Source organism: Carassius gibelio, chromosome B7 (genome assembly GCF_023724105.1).
Source record: "Carassius gibelio isolate Cgi1373 ecotype wild population from Czech Republic chromosome B7, carGib1.2-hapl.c, whole genome shotgun sequence".
Taxonomy (NCBI): Eukaryota; Metazoa; Chordata; class Actinopteri; order Cypriniformes; family Cyprinidae; genus Carassius; species Carassius gibelio.
This window is the reverse complement of record NC_068402.1, coordinates 7987641-8011190: the sequence shown is the minus strand read 5'-3', so window position 1 is coordinate 8011190 and position 23550 is coordinate 7987641. Positions and strand designations below refer to the sequence as shown.

Sequence of the window (23550 nt, the reverse complement as noted above, 5' to 3'; positions counted from 1 at the left end):
GCACATTTTTTACACAATGGCAATTCAAAGTGCTTTACATAAAAGAAAGTAAAAATAAAAACAAGCAATTTTAAAACTTTGGAAATTATTAAAAAATGTACTTATTTAAAATGAATTTAAAACAGTTAAATATAGAAAATGATTTTACATAAAATACAGTACAATATATTTAGTACTAAGTATTTATGCATTGTGATAATATAATATAATATAATATAATATACCCCAAATCAACAATAAATCAATTGAGGGCTGGAGCCAGAATACAGAATTCAGAAACGTCTTTGTGTAGAGTGTACTTCAATTGCTTGTGAGGCTTATTTTTGTACCTGGTTGTTCTTGCATTGATTGGTTTGAATTACTTCTTGGAAGGCAGTGCTTAAAAGATGCAATAATCAGGGTGAGAGGGTGACTGGTCTTTCCTTTTCCGGGATTTTAACAATAAAAAGCAGACCACAACCAGTGATTCTTCCTGCTGAACAGGTGTGCTTTAGTCAAGCTGTGGTTTTCGGATTCGGTGGTGTAAAACAAGCCATCAAGGCTTAAATGGACAGATCATCCAAAAATGAATATATATACAACTCTAAACCTGAATGTACACAAAAGAAGATATTCTGAAGAATGTTGGTAACCAGAGAGTTGCCGGTACCCATTTTCTTTCTATAGTATTTTTCCATACTGTGGAAGTCAATGGGGACCAGCAACTAAAATAATTCAGATTCTAGGATGTCAACAAGCTGTAACTTGAAATGCAAGACAATACTGACCACACCATTCAGCAAATTTGAGTGGGTCAAGTACTACAATACTCAGAGAACAAGCCAGAATACATTGCCATAACTGTTTATATGAAAATGTGCATGAATGGTAGATTTTACACTAGTTGTATTTCATTGATGTCGTTATGCATTTTTTGAAAGCCTCTCTAGGGTTTAAAATGTATTAAAATAAGCATTTTCCTTATTGACTTGTTTGTCTTGCTTGCTGTATGTTTACATATAGACTGAATGAACAAGGAAAAAACAAAAATGTTACAATTAGCCCTGTTCTCCTCTCTTTGCTCAAAGAAAACAATTAGCCCTCATCTGGAATACACTGACACATGCTTAATAGGATTTGTTGAACATTATGTATTAAACAAATGTATTTTAATGAATTATTTGGATGTACCCCATGACTTCATTATAAATAATAAGCTTGCAGGCTGCATGAAATTTCAAGATGTCACTACAGTTAATAGCAACCAGAAGCTATTTATGTAAAAATGTAAATGGTAATGTGCAAAAAAAACAAAAACAAAAACAACAACAAAAACTTGTTTTCCGGCTGATGTATTGTAATTAATTTTATGTTAGCAAAATATATTGAACACAACATCCTAACAATATACCCTTTTAATGAGAATTTGCAGTTTGCATTTATGAATGTATGCGTTTTGAATTTGCAGTTTGGATCTCGTTAGAAGAATATATGTCAGAGTTTTATTAATTCTATAAAATGATGATGGTATTTTAATTTTCCTTTGAAGGTGTCTGAATCCAAAATAGACGATATAAGGAAAAGTCGTTTAATAGCTATTAATATATATATATATATTAATTAGTATTATATATTTATTTTTATTCTACGCAGTGGTCTTACATAAAAGCCTTTGTTGGTCGGGAATCTGATTCCTCCTCCTCTTGCAGGTGTCAGTCTTAATTCTGTCCAGTAGGTGGGACTTTTTACTCGTCATCCGGAGCATCGCCGCTTTCAGCAGTACTTTCCTCCGGCTTGGACACTGAGAACATCTCTATGATGGACTGTGGAACGGGAAGTCGAGACGAGTTGTGGCATTTACACTTGTTCTTTTGATAAGGCTACCAGATCACGAGCCCAACCTCGCATGATGTTCCGAGGCGCGCGCACTCTGATGTAGCCAACGCGTTTAGATATTTAACACTCAGATCTTCATCAGCGATCTTCATCGTCCCCATCTTCATCAGCCCTGGAAGACGGCGAGTCGTTTTAGACCCAAAAGTCATGGATGTATGGTTCTGTTCAGCGTTTCCAGTGTTCACCTGGAGGCTTTTTTTTCTTTCAACAATCTTCCAGGGTTATTGGAGCTCCATGCTCGATTGTCCACTAACATGCAGCTGTTCGCCCACTGAAATATATTGCAATAAGTCCGACAGTGGAAATTTCTTTCCTTTACTTGCTCTACAAGATCCGGCGAGCAATGGCAGTAACAATAATGACATTGAAGAGCTCTTCAGGAACATCACGTCCATGTAAGTGGGCTTCTGTGCATCCTTTTCCTACTGCGCAAATGTCATATATATATATATTTCGCCGCGTCTTCCTCATATAGTCAAACTTGGGTTCTATATCAAATGTGCACCGTTATATCAACTTTTATTTGCATTATATTCATTTAAAAACTAATGAATGATTTAGACATTGGTAATCTCAGTAAGGACACCAAATAATGATTTTATTATTGTATCAACCGTTTTAATTAAGCGCGTTTTAGCATATTATCAAACCTTGAGGATATCGTTGATGGTAACGCCGTTTTGCTGGTGCCAATTGTGTGTCGTGCTTCTGCATTCATTAATGATCAAACCGTGCAAGAACCTGTTTGCGTTTTCATTGATTTAATCAGTGCAACCAAGTTTTTTTTTATATTATTGAATGAAACCTCATTTTGCTAATTTTGAAATGACTGCAAGCTTACACATTGAAATTAGCCTATTGTCCACTCTAGCCTTTTTGCTCGAAATGGATTGTTTGTAGGTGCTCATTAATATTCAGGTCTAAGCATAAATCCGTTTTCGTGACATTTATATTATAGAAGTGATTGCAGTGATAATGTAACGCTGGTAATGGATGATTTGAAGTGAGCAGCTGAGCACCAACAGGTTACAGAGATTTCTTTCATTCAGCACTCTGGACAGCTCCTTCAAACTGGGTGATTAAATTTAGTCTTGATCTGTTATAAAACTTACACATTTATATAAAATATTAGAGTGATCTACCTGTTTTTCTTGCTGCCAGTCTATGTTTCCATCTCTTGGTTTGTCCATTTCATGCCTGGCTGTATGCTGTGACAGTGTTTTATTTGTTTATTTAATTTTTAGTGAACACATGATTTATTTAGTTGCTGGCTAAGAAAATGGAGGGTATCCGTCAAAGTTTCAGTTTTTCAGTCAAAGTGTCTGTCCTTCATGTGTGAAATTCAGAATGAAAGCTGGTTTGTCTTCCTCACTGAAGGTTTTTGAACCAAAATATTGTAATTTTGAGTCCAGTTAAATTTGGTATGGGGCTAAATGGACTTTTTTTTATATATATAAATGTGTGTGTGCGAGTCTGTGTGTGTGTGTGTGTGTGTGTGTGTGAAAACCCTGGCTGTGAAAACCGAGCTAAAGTCATTTTTTTGTGTGTGATTTACTGTTTTCTACATAAAATCTTTCTTTATAAGATAAAATACATTATGTGAAAATGTAATCTTGATATCTTTAATATTTACTAAGACCACGTCAAAGATTGAGATCATAGTGAATTAATGGTCAAAATAAAACTTTGATGCTTGTTATCTAATAATTAGTTTTTGAGACTTTAGCCTGGATTTCACAGAAAGGGCCACACACACACACACACACACACACGTGTGTGTGCAATTAAAGCAAACATGCATATGAAGAGAATATTTGCAATAACATTTTAAACTTATGACTTACTACAAGCACATCATCAAGTTTGTATGAGGCCGTTTTTGTGTTAAGTAGGTCAGGACTGCCATTTGAGAGTTGAGAAGAACATCAGGGTTTGGCTTTTTACTAGGAAGAAGCGTAACTATAATGGCACTGACCCTGTCTCTTCCCTGCAGCCCCTGATATCCATGCAGTCCTAAAGTTTCCCATTAAAGGAAATTTGTGCTCAAATTTGTTTGTCTCTCCTGTAATAATAGGGATTTTTGTTGGGGAAGCTGATTGTAGATCAGTGTAAGCGGGCTACTCTGAGCCATCTGCAGGGGCCCCTCTTTTACTGAGGAATATAAATGAAGCACCTTCCGAGGCAACAATCAAAAGATGCATTGATAACCTGTGGGAGCAGAGGAGGTTCAAAAAGGAAGTGCTTGAGATCTGGAAACGAGGCTCGGGTTGAGCTGTTTGAGCTTTTGAAGTTTGTTTCTAAGGTGATTGTATTTTAATTAACTTACGATGAATCATGGAGACAAACAATAGTCTTGTTCGACATACTGTACTATGGAGAGAGAAACTGCAAGACAAGGCAGTCTATACAGCTGTTTTTTTCAAATAGTCCCCATGAAATCAAAATGTAAGTTTTTTTAACTTTTAGTTTGTTAACCTTGAGGTTATGAATAAGCTGGTCTGTTCCAAAACAATGACAAAAATGTTGGAGATTTAGGAGATACAAGCATTCAAAAACATATGTCTCTCACCTCCGCTAAAATGGATCACAGATTTTCATGACATCACATCAGGCTTCATCTTCTCATAAAATCTTCTGTCCAATCAAATGCTCTCTAGATTCCGAAGGGCCCACCCCCTAAACTAACTATAAATAGACGTTGAAGCCTTGGCTGTAATCGGTCACTTGTTTACAGAATTGGTAGTAGCAGATCATATGCGTGCCTCGTTGCAGACCACAAAACATATCGGACCTATTTAAATTCTACACAGAATGCTATAACTTATAGCAATACAGATGTCATTGTGGCTGTCATAATGCGACTTTATGGAGCTCAACGGCTCTGAACGGTTGGGCCAAGCTGTGGTATAAACGAACGCTATTGGATATTTAAAAAAGGGACAAGGCTGCTTGATATGTCCCACCCACTGATCTATATATTCTATATTACAGATAAGTGATCCCACCCTGTCTTCCTGTTTCAGTTAAAATGACGTCAACACATAGAACAATGCTCCGTGTTTCAAAGCATTTCAGGGGACATTAACATTTTTTATGAATTAAATGTATAAAATGACTTTAATTAATTTATTTATTTTTGGTGATAAGGCATTATTTTCTGCCAGCAACCCCCCCCCCCAAAAAAAAAACAAAATACTGTATTACAGTAATGAGACTCAAATTACAATCACATCTGAGAATAGTAATAATTACAACAACAAAAACCTCAAATTTAAAACATCCAGACACATTATGGTAATGATAATTTTGAGGGAAATGTGGACAATTCCCATGAACAATATAAAAGAAAAGAAAATTGTAATGGGCCCAAAAACAGACTTCATCTGTTTTTTGTAAAATGTTACTTTTCTTCTTTTCTTTTAATATTACAGTGAAATGTGACTGTCAATGATTTGCCTGTACCAGTTTTTACTAAAATGTTCATGGCTCCTTGTTTAAAAAGTAATAATACACATACAATAACATGGGGTATTCCATCGATTCATGTTAAATGAATGAAAGTAAATGAATAAAATCCACTGCCATCATTTGTCATGATTATTGAGCTAGATTATGTGGTTTGAGCTCATTTCTCCAAACTAGCTTGGTCTCTCAACATGAACGTTCACTTAATGGGTGATGGGAAAAACTTTAGGAGATGATGACAATGCCTTGATGTTCTATAGAAACAGTAAGGATTTGTTTTTGAACAGATAGCTCTTATAAATTCAGCTTTTTCTATTATAATAAGCAAATGTATCCCACAATTTAATGTAATAAAGAGTTGATTTACCCTGCAGTTTCTTTAATTGGAAATGTGCCCAAGTCAAGCTCTGTCTGTGTTAATAGTGAGGTTTCAAGGTCAAAATGAGCACTATTCTTTATAATTAGAGAGTCTTCCGATGGCTAAAGTTCATCTGAAGGAGCTCCAGTGCTTAATGCAGCATAATGCATAATTATGTTGTATGATATGGATATAGAGAGTGGAAAGAAACTAGATCCAGAGCTTCTGTTCAATTTCAGCCAGTTCAAACTGACTTAACATTTTTATTTAATCAAGTGCCAATTATAAAGCCAAAACATGCCATCATTTTACTTGTCATTAGTTTTGAAAATGGCAATGTTTTTAATTTTGTTTAATATCTGGTGATTTTTTTTAAATATGTTTAAAGACAAACCACTTGCAAATTCATTAGTCAAAATATATATTTTTTCCCTTAAAACTCTGGTGCACCAAAGACAGTCTCAGAACTGTGATTTGAAACAGCCTCTGTTTCATGTTGTCACAATCATGTTACCAATTCTGATCTGGAAGTCCAAGATGAGGACTAATTTGCATATTCATGACCCCTTGTATACTAAATGAAATAATATTCAAGGAATTTTAATGATACGCATTAAAATATGTCAATTTGATAGTCAAAGATGATTTTTAAGGGATAAAATTAGTGACTGGAGGGGGACTTTAAAATTTAATCAGAGATCAAATGAATTGTTCTGAACACAAATATTCTCTGAAGAAACAGTCTTAAATAATTTCCATCATAGTTTCCCTTCTATGTCCTGTTTTGTCCCACGTCTCAAGAATGAGTGCAAGATGAAGGTAGAGAGCAAAAAAAAAAAAAAAAAAAAATCATGACATTTTTCAAATTAAATAAGCAAAATATCTCATTAAAAAAATATGTTAGCTGTAGAAAATAAAATTGGAGGCACACATCTCACAACTTGGTGTTTGTTTCTCAAGGTGGTAAAAAACACATCTACATTCAATATAGTTTAATGGCAGCAGCAGCATGACAGCAGAGCTGCACATACTTCGTTTGCCACCACAAGACTCGACTTTCAAGACTGCATTATTCCACCATGAAATATTGAACACTTTGAATCTATGAGCAAAATTCCTTTGATCCTCCTTTTCTAGGTCACATAAAATCCTACATGCCACAAATTCCTTACCAACACAACTATTTTTAGATTCAATTTAATTATCATTTTCTCTCTTTGAAAGCCTAATTTGTGCACACTATGCAAGTAATGATTGCAGTTTAAGCTAATAGGGTAAAGAGCTAAACTGCGAAGTCCTACCTGCTGCATAACATGCTTGAATAGATTTCAGCCGCCGTTTGACAGAACCTTAGACCTATAGGTTCATATCATATCATGAAATGAAATCTGTCAGACATTCATGCATGCCTTCTTTCCTTTAAAGAATATAAACTGAGTAGATATGGAGATTGAAATTGAAATATGCCATGAAGATTTTAAATGGAAATTGTCCTATCCTATTAAAAGTATGTATGGTTCTTGTCATGTGTGAGATTCTCCAAGGGCTTGGAATATGTGAGAAATAGATGTAAGAAAGTGTCTCAGAATCCGATTTGACATATATTACATGAAAAGACTGCTGTCACTGTCACTGCTTTTGATTTTATATTAAACGTCTCCATTATTATAATCTAGCTTCAGGCACTGTACTTACATGACTTGTCTCTGTTATGCATCTGTATACATACTGACTGTGTTTAAGAACATGTTCACTGCCAACCTTTAAGGCAGCATCCTAAATATAATAGAATCTTTAAGTTATTAAACACTTTACAAAACCTGCAACTCGTACAAATAGCTCTCCTCACACAGTTACTCACAAGTGATTGTATAAGAAACTATTTTTTAGATAAGAACAGTTTTTTAGTATTTGAAAACATTCTCAAAAATATAGAATATACTGTAATTCTCTCTATCTCTCTCTTTCTGTTTTGATAATGGATTTCAAAATATTTTATACTGTATTTTAATTTGCAACCAATTATAGAACCTTCCTGGTTGGCCACATGGTTAGTTAGGCTTGGCCCAGTGTTTTGATCATTATTTTACAGTCCACAACGGGGACATTAATGTTAAAAGCACCCATTTTGGGGCATAAACCTTTGAAATAAGCCATTTAGCTGTTGATTACAGAAGCTTTGTATGTGTTTCCCCTTGATTCAGCTCAAAAGGATCAGTGTAAGCAGACATAATGAAAAGAAAAGGATCAAATGTTACAGAAAGCTGCTTTTATGTGTCCCACAGGGACCACACTGGAGACACAACACTTATGAACCACTGTTTCGCAGTTGGGCTGCATGATTTTTCACAACGCATATCCTTCCGTACTTCATTTGAACCAGAATGTAGTTACTAGAGGAAGTTAGTGTACACTTGTGAGTGAACACACACTATGTTTGCTGTCCCAGCCAGTGGGCTGCAAATTATGAAGAAACAGCATGTATGTACCCGGACCCCAGATGGGACGTGCTTTAAACACACTTTATTTTCCCAGCCAAAAGTTTCCCAGATTTGCATGCTGTATGGTGCTTTGGGCTTCTTGCCAGTACAAAAGAGAACAGTGATCCAGTATTTTATTTAAAAGCTTCTCGTACAACAATGGGCTGCTAGAATGCTCATCAGGGGATATGCCATGTATTGCTCAACTCAAGACAAGACATATTGAGTGCACAATAGAAAGAGCTACATGATATAGTACTAGAAGGCTTGTTGACAGGCGTACCTGCTTCGACACCCTGCTGCTGATGTTTTGCACCATGGAATCAAGAAAGCCATTGACAGCAATATTTTATTTTTTAATGTGGTGGCCAGTGAAAAATCTAAGGGTGACACCCATCCAATGAAGACTGCAGCATCAGTGGAAAGTTTAAAACAATACGGTATTTACATGTAATCTGTCAAATTAGTTAAAAATAGTAGATTCGTTTGTTAATTAATGGTGATTAATCGCATCCGAAATAAAATATTTTGTGTACACAATATATGTGTGTGTACTGTGTATATTTATTATGTATATGTAAACACACACACATGAATGCATATATTTTGGAAAAATATGTTATGTTTATATATTTAATATGGATGTGATTAATCACGATTAATCGTTTGACAGCATTAATTTGAACATTACAAATTCTAGGCTGTTGGGAACTTAGGAAAATTCTTTGCAACATGTTTTGAGGTTTGGATCTGGTGAAACATGAAGCAATATTAGTAATGTAATTCAGTGCAATAAGGCAATGCTCATTTTACATATTACCCCCCAGCACATACACACACACACATACAGAGACTCAATCTCCCCCTTGCAAATATTCAACAAAATACACGAATATGCCAAGGAAACCTATAAAGCTCATTCACCCCTAAACAATAAATCTTTCAGCCCAGTTTGTGACTGTAATCTTGTTACCTAGTGAGGACACCACAAGCAGACAGTCTCACCTGTCTATTCAAAGACAGTGGAAACAGGTTCTGGCTCTCTGTTTCTGTCTCTCCTCTGCTGTGCTCACTGCCACTGTCTCCTGTGTCACACTCTGTGCTTCCCAATGACTTGCTGTCCTGTCAGCCTCTTTCTCACCTTGCCTTCCTCTGCCTCAAAGTAAGCTATAGCCTTCTTGTATACAGTTGTATACAGTACAGATACAGTAACGTCTTGTATACAGTTGTATACAGTACAGATACAGTATGTCTTGTATACAGTTACAGTACAGATACAGTAACGTTTGGTGTAAGACTTCTTTTTTTTTTTTACAGAAATTAATAATTTAATTCAGACAGGATGCATTTAATGGATTGGGAATACCATTGTTTTCTTTAAAATATTAAGCAGCACAAAAGTTTTCAAAATGTATAATAATAAGAAATGCTTCTTGAGCAGCAATTAGAACATATATATTTGTAGCTATATTAGCCAACAATGCATTGTATGGGTCAAAATTAGAGATTTTTTTTATGCCAAAAATCATTAGGATATTAAGTAAAGATCATGTTCTATGAATATATAGTGGAAATTTCCTACCATAAATATATAAAAACATTATGTTTGATTAGTAATATGCATTGCTAAGAACTTAATTTGGACAACTTTAAAGGAAATTTTCTCAATTCTTTTTTTTTTTTTTTGCACCTTCAGATTTTTAAATAGTTGTATCTTGGCCAAATATTGTCCTGTCCTAACAAACATACATTAATTGAAAACATATTTATTTAGCTTTCATGTGATTTATTAATCTCAGTTTTAAAAAACTGACCCTTAAAACTGTTTTTTTGTTCCTGTGTCACACATACAGAATTCAGCTTTACTATCACAGGAATCAACTGGATTTTAAAATATTAAATACAAAAAGAATATTTGATTAAAAAAATGTTTAAGACTTATTTTTATAAACATTAAGTCTCACCAACAACATAAATATTAAGTCTCTTTTGAATGATATATGTTTTGTTCATAATGGCAGATGTTAAATATATAATGTGAAAAATCGTAATTTTAACCCCACAGTCAGACATTCTGAGTTGATGACCATCGCTGTATTTTCTTGATATATTCCCCTCACCAGAGAGAAAAATTTTGGCCTGTTTTTCCCTGATAAGTGCGGGAAATCAGAATGGCCTGCTATTCTGTGTTAAGGAAGTCATCTCGTGCAGGTTTTCCAAACAAGTGCTCGCTGTAGCCTTTGGCATGGCAAGTGACATTGGCGTTCCAACACTATTGCTGCTCTGTCTAATGCTCTCTGCCTCATGGGACCTAATTATGCTCATTTTCATTTTGGCTGAAGCTCAGGAGTGGATGGAGGGTAGAGTTGTGCAGAATGTAGATACAGCTCAGGAGGGGTTTTGTTGTGCCTATATTTAGACTGCCAGTTCTGGCCATGGACCATGAAGCTGCGATGCATTGCACACAGTTAATCTGAGGCACACTGATACATGGCCTAAATGCATGCCTGCCTAGACGTGGTTAGTTTGGTTTTATGTGCATTAGCTTCAATAATATGCCAGCAGCACTTTGGATCAAAAATACTTAACACGGAGGAAATCTTCTTTTGAGGATGTGTAATTGCTTTTTTTGCTGGTCAGAGTCAGATGTTTCAGAACATTTTGGAATAAGAATAGTTCACTACAAAATGAAAGTTTTTGACTCACCTTTATGTCATTAAAAAGCTGTATAACCTTGTTTTTTCTTCCATTTTTTTAAACACGGTTATACAGTTACAAAAAAAAACAAAAAAAAAAAAAAACAACAACAACAGGGAAGCATTTAAAAAGGATACCATAAATTTATGTCATAAAAGTAGTCCATATAATGTTGTGTGCTGAACAAACTGAAATTTAGGTCCAGTCATGTGGGGTTGGAATGTCTTAACGGTGAGTAAAGAGTAAACAGTATTCTTTTTTGGGTGAATTAGCTGGATCTGTTGCATAAATGGATTAGATGAGTCTTAAAAGTCATCTCTTTTTTTCTTTAAGGTCTAAAGTTTTAAAACTTGGTTACTTAAAATAAGATTATAAGATGAATCCAAAATATAAGACTGATTAGCCCTTGGTTACCTGCTAGTTGGTCAAATTAGTTCTTAAGACTTTGTCTTAGAGGCTAAGATTATGCAACCGGCCCCTGTTTAAAAGAATAGTTCAGCCAAAAATGAAAATTTGCTGAAATTGTACTTACCCTTAGCCTTCCAAGATGCAAATGAGTTTGTTTCCTCAACAGAACAGATTTGGAGATATTATAATTACAGCACTTGCTCTCCAATGAATCCTCTGAAGTGAATGGGTGCCATGAGAATGAGAGTCTAAATGCCTCATAAATAATTCCACACAACTTTAGCCAATTAATATGTTTTAGAAAAACAAAGTCATCCAAAACAAAACAAATTTACACAAATTCAGCAGTGTCCTCTATCCACAATTTAGCTGTGAAAAAGTTGTCATAGAAGAGACCAAGCATATTTTGGCCAGAAGTGATGGATTAAAAGTGGGTTAAAGTGGGGGTGAAATGCTATTTCATGCATACTGAGTTTTTTACACTGTTAAAGAGTTGGATTCCCATGCTAAACATGGACAAAGTTTCAAAAATTAAGTTGTACGTTTGAAGGAGTATTTTTGTTCCAAAAATACCTCTTCCGGTTTGTCACAAGTTTCGGAAAGTTTTTTTCGAGTATGGCTCTGTGTGACGTTAGATGGAGCGGAATTTCCTTATATGGGTCCTAAGGCACTTCTGCCGGAAGAGCGCACGCTCCCATATAGCAGAGCACTGAGAGCACAACAGACTTCACTGATCAGAGCGAGAGCGTCGCGAAATGTCACAAAAGAAGTGTGTTTTTGGTTCTATTGTGCACTCCAGGGCAAGACAACCCTGCACAGATTACCAAAGAAAAAACAGCATTAAGGGACCAGTGGATGGAGTTTATTTTTACAGAGCATCAACGGAGTTGTGCAAGTGTTTGTGTTTGTTCTCTGCATTTCGAAGATGCTTGTTTTACAAACAAGGCCCAGTTGGACGACGGATTTGCACATCGTTTATTTCTTAAGGATAATGCAGTCCCAACAAAAAAGGGTCACTATCGTGTGTTGGAACCGCATGCGGTGAGTAAAACTGCTTCAAATATCTCTGTGTTGTTAACTTAGCTATCGGCGCGTAAGCACATCAAGTAAACAACATGCGATGTTGTCATCAAACTGCACTTTCCACATGTAAGTTACAGCTTAAAAAAAAAAAAAGACGTCATAAAGTGAAACTTAGTCATTTTCCAAAACCGCTAAGCAAATATATACAGTTTCAGTACATACCACATAGAGACGTCGTTGCTGATGCTGCTCTTGTTAAATTTCAGCTTCTGGATCTGATTCTGGATCATAAATATATGCTGAATCTGACTGTTAGCCATGGTTTGTTTTGGATGTGTTTTTCCTCACGGTAATGTCACAGCTTTCAAACGCTCTCAAAGCAAAAGCCTACTCGCGCTCGTGATTCTTTAGCTCCACCTACACGTCACGTCTCCAGCCGGTCGTGTTTTTCCAGGAAAAATCGGTACAGACTATCTTTCTCTTATGAATATAATAAAACTAAAGACTTTTTGGAGTTATGAAGGATGCAGTACTACTCTATAGGTACTCAAGATTAACAGGATATTGAGTGAAAACTAGCATTTCACCCCCCCTTTAAGTGATTTCTGGTAGTCAATGTTGATATTTCAAATTAACATACCCCTACCCCAAAAGGTTCTTGCCCCTATTTTGATAGATCCATCAAATACATACGAACCCAACCAAAGTCTCTTTAAGACAAGTCATGTCACTCAGTGGCCATCTTTGAAATGAAGCAAAACTGTTCACTAAGCTTAAAATTTTTTTTCATATTTGAAATCATCAGAAAAATGTGACAACAACTGTGTAATAAATATTGTTTCTTTTGCTCAAAAAACAGGCAGCCATGACCTTCAAATTCTGAGTTTTACAAACATTATTGGTGCACTCAAATCTTTCCATAGACATTCTATGACGCTGCGCCAGTTGTGCGTATTAGCAATTGGCTCATTCATTCAGAAGGTGGGGCTTCCTGCAATTGTGCGGCCATATTGAGCGTTGCATTCTTCCCTATTCAAAACTATACGAGTGAAACGTCTTTGGTAATCTTTAGTCTTTGACGTAGACCAGGCAACGATTATGGCAGAATCTACTGTGCCAGCCAGCAAAGGGTATGATGTCATTTGTGTTACTATGGTAATACAGGTCGAATGTGTTTTGGTACTACTGTGTGTTTTAATGTGCATATATGTGTTTTAACTGCATATATTAGTACTGTGAAACAGAGCAAAACCAATGTTACTCACCTATCGAGAAGAAACAATGCAACCTCGGCTTCTGGTGGCAGGCCTTCCCGCTCCATGAGTTTTTTCAGGTGTAAAAATCAGTTCTAAATCAATTACATAAACACGTTATTCTGATGTCTGATATCTTATGAAGATGTCATTGGTGTAGTGAATAGGGGGATATTTGCACGTTTTGAAAGGTCACTGCTATCTGGTGACAGTTTAATTGCCCTGTGTATGTACTAGAGGTGAGGCAATATTGTGATTTTACCTCTATTGAACACCTATTCCTGAGGAAGTCAGACCAATTGATCAGAAAGCTCAATGTTTCAATACTTTTAGAAGTCTAAAGTGAGCAAAGCAGTCGATACACATTCCACTCATTTCCAGTTTTCGATTCTCAGCTGCTAATATAGTCCTTGCTGTCTCACAATCTATCTGCCAAACCAGATAAAAGCTCATTTCAAAACGTGTATTTTGTCAAGCAAATCAAAATTTGAAGTATTTAAACTATAGGCTTGTCAGGTCCTAAAGTTATGTTTTATAACTAAAATATACTCACCAAAGCTACAATTTAATCAAAGCCATATTTTTATTCAATTTCAATTTACTTGAACATTTATATGTATAATACATGCAATGAAACACACTCATTTATGTTTTATAGTAAACCTACATAATATAAGGAGTTAATTAATTTCAGTGAGTCATCTTTGTGATGTGTATATGAACTGTCCAAATGAGAAGATTTAAAAGAATAAAAGCTCAATTCATATCAGAGAGCACTTGAGTGTTTACTTTGGTCTTCAGTTTGATGCATTGTGGCCCATTTGTGCACCTGTTACGAACATCACAGGCATTTATATCGCACCAGTCACAGAAATAAAAAGTTTCCTTGCACAATTTCATTTTGTATGAAATAAACAAAAAAAAAAACTTTTTAACATTTCCTGCAAGTGTTCAGTTCTTTTGACGTTTTGACATCAAGACTCATGGAGAAAACCAACAAGTCAATTTTGTAATGTGCACTTTTTTAATACCTCAAATTTTCTGGCTTGTTCAAGAAAGGTGTCCTACTATTTTTTCCTAGAAAGCAGTTCTTTTTCCCCCCTGACAATAGTACATTTGGGGGGAATTCCCCTACAGAATTAAACTGAGGAAGATACTTTGCTTTGTTGACCATCCAGAACGCCATAGAGTAGCAAACACCTAGTAAGTATCCAAAACACTCTGGCAGCATGCTGACAACCAGCTTGGGAGCCTTAGGAAGCACATAGCGTGGCCTGGCAACCCTCTACAAAACCCAAGCACTTGGACGGACAAACTCCTCTCACATTTTCTTCAGTAAATGTAAGTGCAGCTACTTGTAATCACAGTTTTTCTTCATTTAGAAAAAATATCCTGCATACTCTAGAAGTGCTGTCTCACATAAGGCCACATAAATTTCCAGCGTTTAAAATGCAAATCTGCACCCAGGCACCTACGAATGATTCATAGTTTGTTAGCGGTAAAGGTGAAGCATGATGTTTTTATACACTGGAAATGTAAATCCTGGATTGAAACCTGAAATCAGCAACAGATGGAGGCCAGCTGTAATTTCATCGACTAGATCCATTAGAAATTAGGCACGTTGTACACCTGTCTCAGAGTAATTACATTTATTCAAATGTTATGTGGATGTAGTAGAAGGAACGCCAGTGAATCAGTGAAAAGTAAACAGTATATATTAACCAACTAAAGTGCAAGATAATGGAAAAACTTGGCTTCCGGCTTTTTATGGTTCTTTAACCTTTTTATGGTTCAAAGCCTGACTCTGCGATGAAAAGTAAGGTGTCGCTCAATGCCTGAAGAGCACACCTGAGACAATCTGTTTTATTAAATGCTCTTCCATTAAGCTCTATGTAGTTGTGCTGTAGATAATTTAAACAAAGCAATTAATCATGTCCAAGCGTGGGTTTTGGGAACAATGGAGAGACTAGAGAAGATTATGGAGAAAAAAGCCTTGAACTTGCACACAGCCTGAGAGAGGCTTTTCATCAGATGCCGAAATGAAATGTGCTCAGAGCCTTTGACTGATATTTGAATAATACACATGGTTTAGGATATAAACAGGGTTGCTCCAATGCATCTGGATCACAACAACGCCATCCAGACTCAGTTATAGATTTTTGTGCATCCTGCAAGCTATATCTGATAATTGAACAAAAAATATATTTTCAGTCTTACTGATGTAACTCACTAAACTAAAAGAGATCAGTTTCTTTAACAGTAAGATTTAGTTGGGGACACTGTTGTTAGCAATATTATGATTTATTAATATAATTTATCATTTACTAGGCTACTGGTGTTTAAATTTGTATAAATACATAAAAAAATAATTGTATTAAGAGTATTGTTATAGATTTCTCTATATCCAGTATGCAGTGTCTGAATTAACAAACACAACATTAGTTGTAACTGCTTTGTATATTATGTAAATCACTGGCAAATATTAATATTATTTATTTCTTAATTCATGCATACTCTATATAAAAATTATTGTTAAAGTATAGTTGCAGATTATTTTGATTGATAAACTAATATTCTTTGTTTTAATGAATCTAACTGATTTGTATATTATTTGTAAATCACATTTTAATATTTTATTATTAAACTAAATTGTTAAATTATAAACGTACATACAGCACATACATGCATAATATATATGAAATATGTTAGATTAATGTCAAACACATAAACTTTGTCCATTAATTACCATAATTCTGGATTGCCACATGATGACCGATGTAAAATCTAGGTCCCGAAGCAAAACCACTGATCCTCGAATGGTTCAGTGGTGGGCTGAACCGATCCTCAGTCAAAGCTCTTTGAGGAAATTAGTGACCTGAAGATGCTGTATAAAACCAATGGGCAGTAAAGGAGCAAGGCCTTTGCCTGTATAACATTAACTGCAGTGGAACTCATTTGTAAAGTGTCTCTCTCTCTACACTGCTGTAAATAGAAAGATTAAATCTACTTGATGTACTGTGCTGGACTGTGCTTCTAGGGGCTGGTGGCATTGTCAAGGTGTGTGTGGATCTAGAAGCGTGTTTGCTTCTGTGTGTGGTTGTGTTCTGTCAGCGGCACATCTGTGATTTCTCCTGCTTGGAACACTGCTGTCCAGATTGTGTTTGTTTTAGCTGGCAGATAAGAAGCCTGTGGAATAGGAAATAAAGGCAGTGCCGCTGCATACCCTGGAAATAACTGAATTCAAATGCAAGCGTGTTTTCAAGCAGATTCTGACACTGATAAATGTGTTTCAGTGACACAGTAGGGGAGATCAGGGATAATTGTCATAATTTAAATTATTTTCACTTGGATATTTGGATTTATTCAGAAAGTGTTTACATCAGTGTGATTTAACCCAATTGAAAGCCCTTTTTTGTTTTGCATTTAAATGCCTTTTTAAAAAGTCTGTATGTATATATATATATAATTTTTAAGTGTTCATATCTCTTGATGTTTTGACATTAAGGCTGATAAAGAAAAACCTAGGATTATAAAATCTATAATTATTTTTTTCTTGCATGACTGTGACTTTATAATGTGCTCTTTTTTGTTTATCAGTGTATTTTGTGCATGCAAGCACATTTATTATTGCTAATACTAAGAGTGTTTTTTCAACAAACCTCTACCATAAGTATTAAACTTTTGCACATAATTCATCATGCACCATTTGTGCTACAGAAATGAATGATACGTCAAATCATGTGGCTTGTTCAGGAGAGGTGTTTTATTACTTTTCCAAGAAATCGGACTGCAATTCTTCCTGGTGGACAATAAATGGGAGGGGAAAAAAATCCTACGGAAGTACACTGAAGGATGAACTTTTTCTTTTCACTTGGATTATTCAGAAATTATGGCATAAAGCTTTGAAAAATTGCTTCCAACTATTTTCTTAAAAGTTTATCTGTCATTACTCAATTAAATCATGCATAAATAAAAAAGGACAGCATTTATATATATATATATATATATATATGATCCCACACTGCAAATAATTTTGGGATGAGGTAAAGGTTTAAATTAAGCTTGCACATGATATGGCTATAATGAGTGCACTGTGTGTTATAGTGTGTTACAGTGATCCCTGCTCTCACATTCAAGTTGACTTATGTCTCTGGTTGTTCTACACAGTATACATGATAATTATCTTTGTGCTCCCCACATGTTCTATGCATTTGACCTTACAGTCCAGGGAGAACCAAATTGTGTTCCTAATTATTTCACGGTGTGGTTTGTACGTAATCGCACCCTTAGGCCATCTGCCTTACCAACACACCAATGCATCTGCGATGAATGTTTCTCTAGCACTCGCTGAATTATAATACATTTTTCAAAACTCTAGGGACCTTCCATTGGGTTCATGCCCCGGCCATCAAGCAGAAAAACACGTATCCCCTGCTTGAATAAATTGGTGGTGCTGTTTTCAGTATTTTCTCTCTTTCTATTGTAGACACATAGAGAACTGGACAGGATTGCAGATTCTTAAGGATGTCGATATGGAATTGTACACAGGACTCCAGAGACTGTGAGTATTAAAAGAACCTATCCTATACTGGTGATTATATGTGTATTACACTAAAGCCTGGTGCACACAGAACGATTTAGGCTGTCAAACACTTCCTTTAATCTCAGGGCAAAGCATTACTGACATTTGCTGAATGGATTGCTTGTGTTTATGTGATATTATTTCAGTTTTGGGTTTGGGTTTTCGGTTTAGGGTTGTCTACGATCTTGGGTGATGGGATGGGGGGCTTATGATATTAGACTTCGTAGCCTATAATAAAAGATAATGAATTTCAAACCTTGACTAAACACATTTTTTATTCAAGGATAAATCTTTAATCTTAAGTCTGCCACAAAAAACAACAACATTAAAATCATGAACTCAATGTCATTGTAAAAAAATGAAAAAAAAACAAAAAACAATGAGTGTTGTAACAGTACGTAAATCAGACCTTTCTGTAACTCTAACGATAATAAGCTTAAACGAAACTAACGAAATAATTGTGTAGCGGAGTATTTTTTGTACACAGTGCCGCGAACTGTCAATCCCTCCGGTACGTGTCATCACTGTCCGCCTCGCAGCTGCAGCAACTTGCGCTCTCTTCATCAAGCTTTTCGGACTGTCTCAAATTTTTCGGTACGTCTGGTCTCACTATGTAACATTTTTTAAATTCAGCATTCTTTGTTGAAGAGTTTAAAGAAAAGTGTTTATTTGTTATATGAAATAATTTCTAATATTATAAATTCTTAAAAAAATAAAGTCGCACCTGAGTATAAGTCGCATCAGTCCAAAAATATGCTAAGATGAGGAAAAAAACATATAAGTCGCACTGAACTATGTCGCATTTATTTAGAACCAAGAGAAAACATTACCGTCTACAGCCACAAGGGGGCACTATATGCTGCTCAGTGTAGCCTACAGGAGCAATGAATAGTATAGCGCCCTCTCGCGGCTGTAGACGGTAATGTTCTCTGTTGGTTCATTTCTCTTAGTTCATTTCTCTTGGTTCATGTCAAATTAATTTTGATAAACAAGTCGCACCTGATTAAAAGTCGCAGGACCAGCCAAACTGTGAAAAAAAGTGCGACTTATAGTCCGGAAAATACGGTAGTTAAAAAAACGTAATCAATTCTTCTTTGCACCTTTCCTAAAAACTTATGTTACTTATATTAGAATAATGTAAACTTTTTTTATAACAATAATTCACTGTGTCAAATTCTGCCATTACCAAGCATTTTATAGAACTATTTAATTTCTCCAAAAATTATGTACCTATATCAAACTGGTAATTGTTTGAGAATTTTAATTTCTAATGCTCATTAATTTCAGATGCTCATCTGTTCCTCATTTCAGAAAATATAATTAGTTTTAACATCGGTGAAAAATAGTTAAAAGATTTCACGAGTTAAAAGTATACATATAAAAGCATATAGATTAAAACAGACCAGACCATCTGCTGTGGGTCCAGACTTCCCACAGAGTTTCTTCACTCCTGCTTATGAGCTTCCCTTCACCTCTGTCAAGCCCTCCCATCTTCCTCACCCCATCCTCTCTTCATGGTATCCTCAAGACAGAGTTTCCTCCTCCACTCCCCTTGATCCCTCAGTAAGGAAGCCAAGTGGACTGTTCCCACCTTCCCATTTGCATTTTTCTCATTAACATTCCTCTCTTCTGCTGATGGTGGTCTCTCCTGGTCCAACCCACGCCTGGAAACAGCTCTGACCTCCAGGCCTCTAAATTACCCTCTGAGTTTCCACTAAAGGTCATCAGCTTCTGCATGTGTTGAGCTATGAGCTTCACATCTTTTTTAAGCACAAACACTGTAGATAGCAACATTACATAACCAAACACATGAATGCAGGACCTGTCTGTGGAGGTTCGGTGTGGATTAGGTTAGTTGAGTCATACAACATCTCAGCCCACCTGTGGGGTTTTGATGGGTATGCTAGTAGTTTTGTGCACTGATATTATGTTGACTTAACAATGATGAGTTGATGTACAAACTTTTCTATCCAATCTATCCATTCACATACAGTACAGTATCTATCAATCCGTCCATCCATCTAAACAAAGTCTTAAAGGAATAGTTCACCTGAATATGAAAATTCTGGCACAATTTACTTGTGTCAACCCTACTTTATATGATCTTAGTTCAGTACAAAAAAAATATTTATTTTATTGTTTGGAAATATTGTTTGTACCCAAAATATCTCGTTTGTGTTCCACGGTAGCAAGACGTCATGCTGTTTTGGAAGGACAGTAAATCAGACAAATTTTTCTAGTTAAACACTGGTAGAGACCACCGACCTGCTCGTAGGGAGCAGCACACACAAAAGCTCCATTGCAGCAGCGCCAGAATAAAACATCTGCCTACACTTGAAATCCCACCCCCACAAGTTCACGCATGTCACGTGAAGGACCATCAGAAGGGTTTCACAATAAGGCCCCTTGCATTTGTTTTCAGGCTTTTAAGAGCTGAATGGTTAAGGAGAGAAATGGTATAAACACGGCCAACATCCTCCTTACATCTTCTACATAACAGAGATGGATAATTGTATTCCTAGAAATAGTTATAGTTATAGAGCCATCATCATAATAAAACTAATTCTGTACTGATTACTGTTCACCGGATAAGGGTGTTGTGAGTGTAATCACTTTTTGCATTAAATTCCTGTAATGAAAAGATGCAGTCATTACCAATTAATGCCACCGAGACTGTGCACAGAGTCTTTAGGATGCACAATTCATTCCAGCTGCCGCTGCGGCTCAGTGCTGTGAAATTGGGGACCCTGATGATACCATTATTCTAATGACACTCTCTGAAGAGATGGGAAAGATGGTGAACTGAGATTGCTTCTGCAGTTTATCATCATAAACAGTGTACATCAAGCCGCGAGGCTCTAATGAACTGTTGGCTTCCTCAGGTTTGAATGATCGACTTGCAATGCCAGGTGCAAATGACCAACAACAGAGCCCTCAGTCAAAATTACTGGATGAACCGTGCAGTGTGGAGGCTGCAATAAATGTTGGTGGTCTCACCTTGGGAAATTAATTTGCCCTCATCATTGCTGGATTGATGCTGCTCATTTGTGCCCAACCAATGACACCTGTCATTCACAGATTTTTGAGAGGATCTGTGCATTTTTGTATGTGACCCATGCTGTCAAAATGAGTCGGAATGTGCACAGGCAAATTTTGAGCTGCAAAATGTCAATTTTGTTAGAATTTTGAGTTTTTCACAAAATAAGTACATGAAGAAAATTAAACATCTAAAAGTATTTTTATTTGAACATTTTATTTCAGACTGTTATCCGAAGTGCCCGCATAAAGTTAACATTTGGGGAACTGTTTGGGAAAAACATGGGATGTGTAACATTATATTAGATTTATATATTACGCTATGTCTTAATATAGGCCATCTGTTGCATTAATGTAATTCAAACAAGAAATGAAAAGAGGGAATCACTTACTGCGCTGGATTACAACTTCATTTTGTTTTTCTTTGAATGCTCATTTAGATGAAAAATTAAAAAAGTCATACACTATACACTTGTTTCTTATATTTGTTCTTTTTTGCATTTATAACAACAAAGATAAAATAAAAAAATTATACTGTGATAATTAATGATTATTAAGAAATGAAGTGGAGGAAACAATGTAATGTTGCTAGGTGACTTTTCTTTGGAACCTTTAGAAAATCAGTTTAAATCAGTTTTTATCTAAATTTACTTTGTCGACTCAATTGATTTCAGGTGTAGCTCAATAATTTTTCATCCAATAACTTCCATTTTTAATGGAGAATTAAAAAAATAAAAATAATAAAGATAATTGTAACTCATTTTTCCAGAACAGGTCACATAAAATAGTAACTCTCTCTTTTTTTTCAGGACAATAATAAATGGCAGTTTACGGACAATCCAGGCACGTGCATTTGCGCAGAACCCACACCTGCGCTACATGTGAGTAAAATGTCTTTACAGTATGTTTTTGTCTTTCTATGAATGAATCTTTTAAGTGAATGAATAATTCATGTTAACTTCCAAGCACTTGTAAACAGTGTCTAATGTTGGGCAATTTACATTGAGTGCTCTGATTATCTTACTCGTCAATAGTAGCTGGTGTAACGATACAGTGGACAGAAAGAGTTAGTGAATGAGTCAAAAGATTAATCCTAGCTTCAAGTCTAATGTTTTTGGTCATTAAGGTAGTTCAATCAGAACTTAATTCGTTTTTATTTAATGCTTTCAACCTCCCAGAAATGTCATGCCTATCAACCAATCATTACCATAAAATCAGAGGGCAATTATTGGATAGGCATAGGCACGCCATAAAAACATTTTCTGAAGTTGCAAAGATTACTGGAGAATGTTTTATAAGAAAGTACAATTTTAATCTTTCTATTTCAAAATTTCATTTAATTAAATGTTTTACTTAACATTTCATTGTAATTAATTGTGAATTAACTCGTGATTCTTGGGTGAAAATTGTGGTAACACTGTTATATAATGCATTATAAAAGTAGTTTTAATGCATTGATTGTGTCTTGTAACACACCTTATTACATGGCTCTGTGGAATATTTGATTCTGATTGGTCAGTCGCGAAATTCTGAGGTATGTTATCACTAGATAACAACCTGTAAAAGCTAATAACACAGGCTCATCCGGGTAACAGCAGTCGGCACTGTACTCTTGCTTCAACCATTTTTTCTTGGTGGAAGCTTTGCGTTTGTTTAACTAAGAAAATATTCCAACTCAATGTTGATCCAGGAACAAGTTTCCTCAAGTTAATAAAGGAAACATGCTGGGGAGGGACTTGGTTCTATCAGTCAGTTGTTGATTAGATGGCAGATTGGCTGAATGTGCAGCTTGCAGTAGATTGTAAGAAAAAAGCAGGGTTTAAGCAGACTAAATCCAAAATACATCACTAGAGAGAAGTCTGTCTTTTCAATGGAAAATTTAGATGTGACATTTTAATAAAAATCACCAAATTAAAACATGCATGAATGAATCGTTCACCAATAACATGCATTTAGAAAATAGATAGGGTGAATTTTTATTTTAATGCCAATGTTTTCCTGCTGATCATTTGTTACTTCTGAAATGCAGGTAACAGTTAAACCATTGCTTTTACTTTTCACGCTGGCTAACCTTTCTTTTAACCATTGCACAACTAATGGATAGACGTTATTTTTACCATAGCTAGGAGAAATCATTGTGATACTCTCATTACTACATTTTTTACCTTGCATGCCTGTAAGCAAAATGTCTACCTGTGACCTTTGATGTCTGTCAGAGTCTCACAAGCAGAGCAACGCATGATTTTCTAGGGTATGCGATAATGGTCTCAGTTATAGGCAAGTGAGCACTTCATGAATGGGCCAAAAAGTAAAAGATCCTGTGTTCAGTTGAGGCACGGACAGAGCAGATGGACATGCTAATTGTGGGCTCAT

The 23550-nt window shown here is 35.7% G+C and overlaps 1 protein-coding gene across 1 annotated transcript in view; it reads left to right on the top strand.

Moving 5' to 3' along the window:
* The first annotated feature begins 1663 nt into the window (after window positions 1-1663).
* ntrk3b (neurotrophic tyrosine kinase, receptor, type 3b) overlaps window positions 1664-23550 on the top strand; it is a 112075-nt gene continuing 90188 nt past the window's right edge. Inside the window, exons 1-3 of the mRNA XM_052562346.1 lie at window positions 1664-2270; window positions 18046-18120; window positions 21987-22058. Of these exons, the coding sequence (XP_052418306.1) occupies window positions 2023-2270; window positions 18046-18120; window positions 21987-22058 (395 nt within the window). The 5' untranslated portion in view covers window positions 1664-2022. The remainder of the gene's footprint in view (window positions 2271-18045; window positions 18121-21986; window positions 22059-23550) is intronic.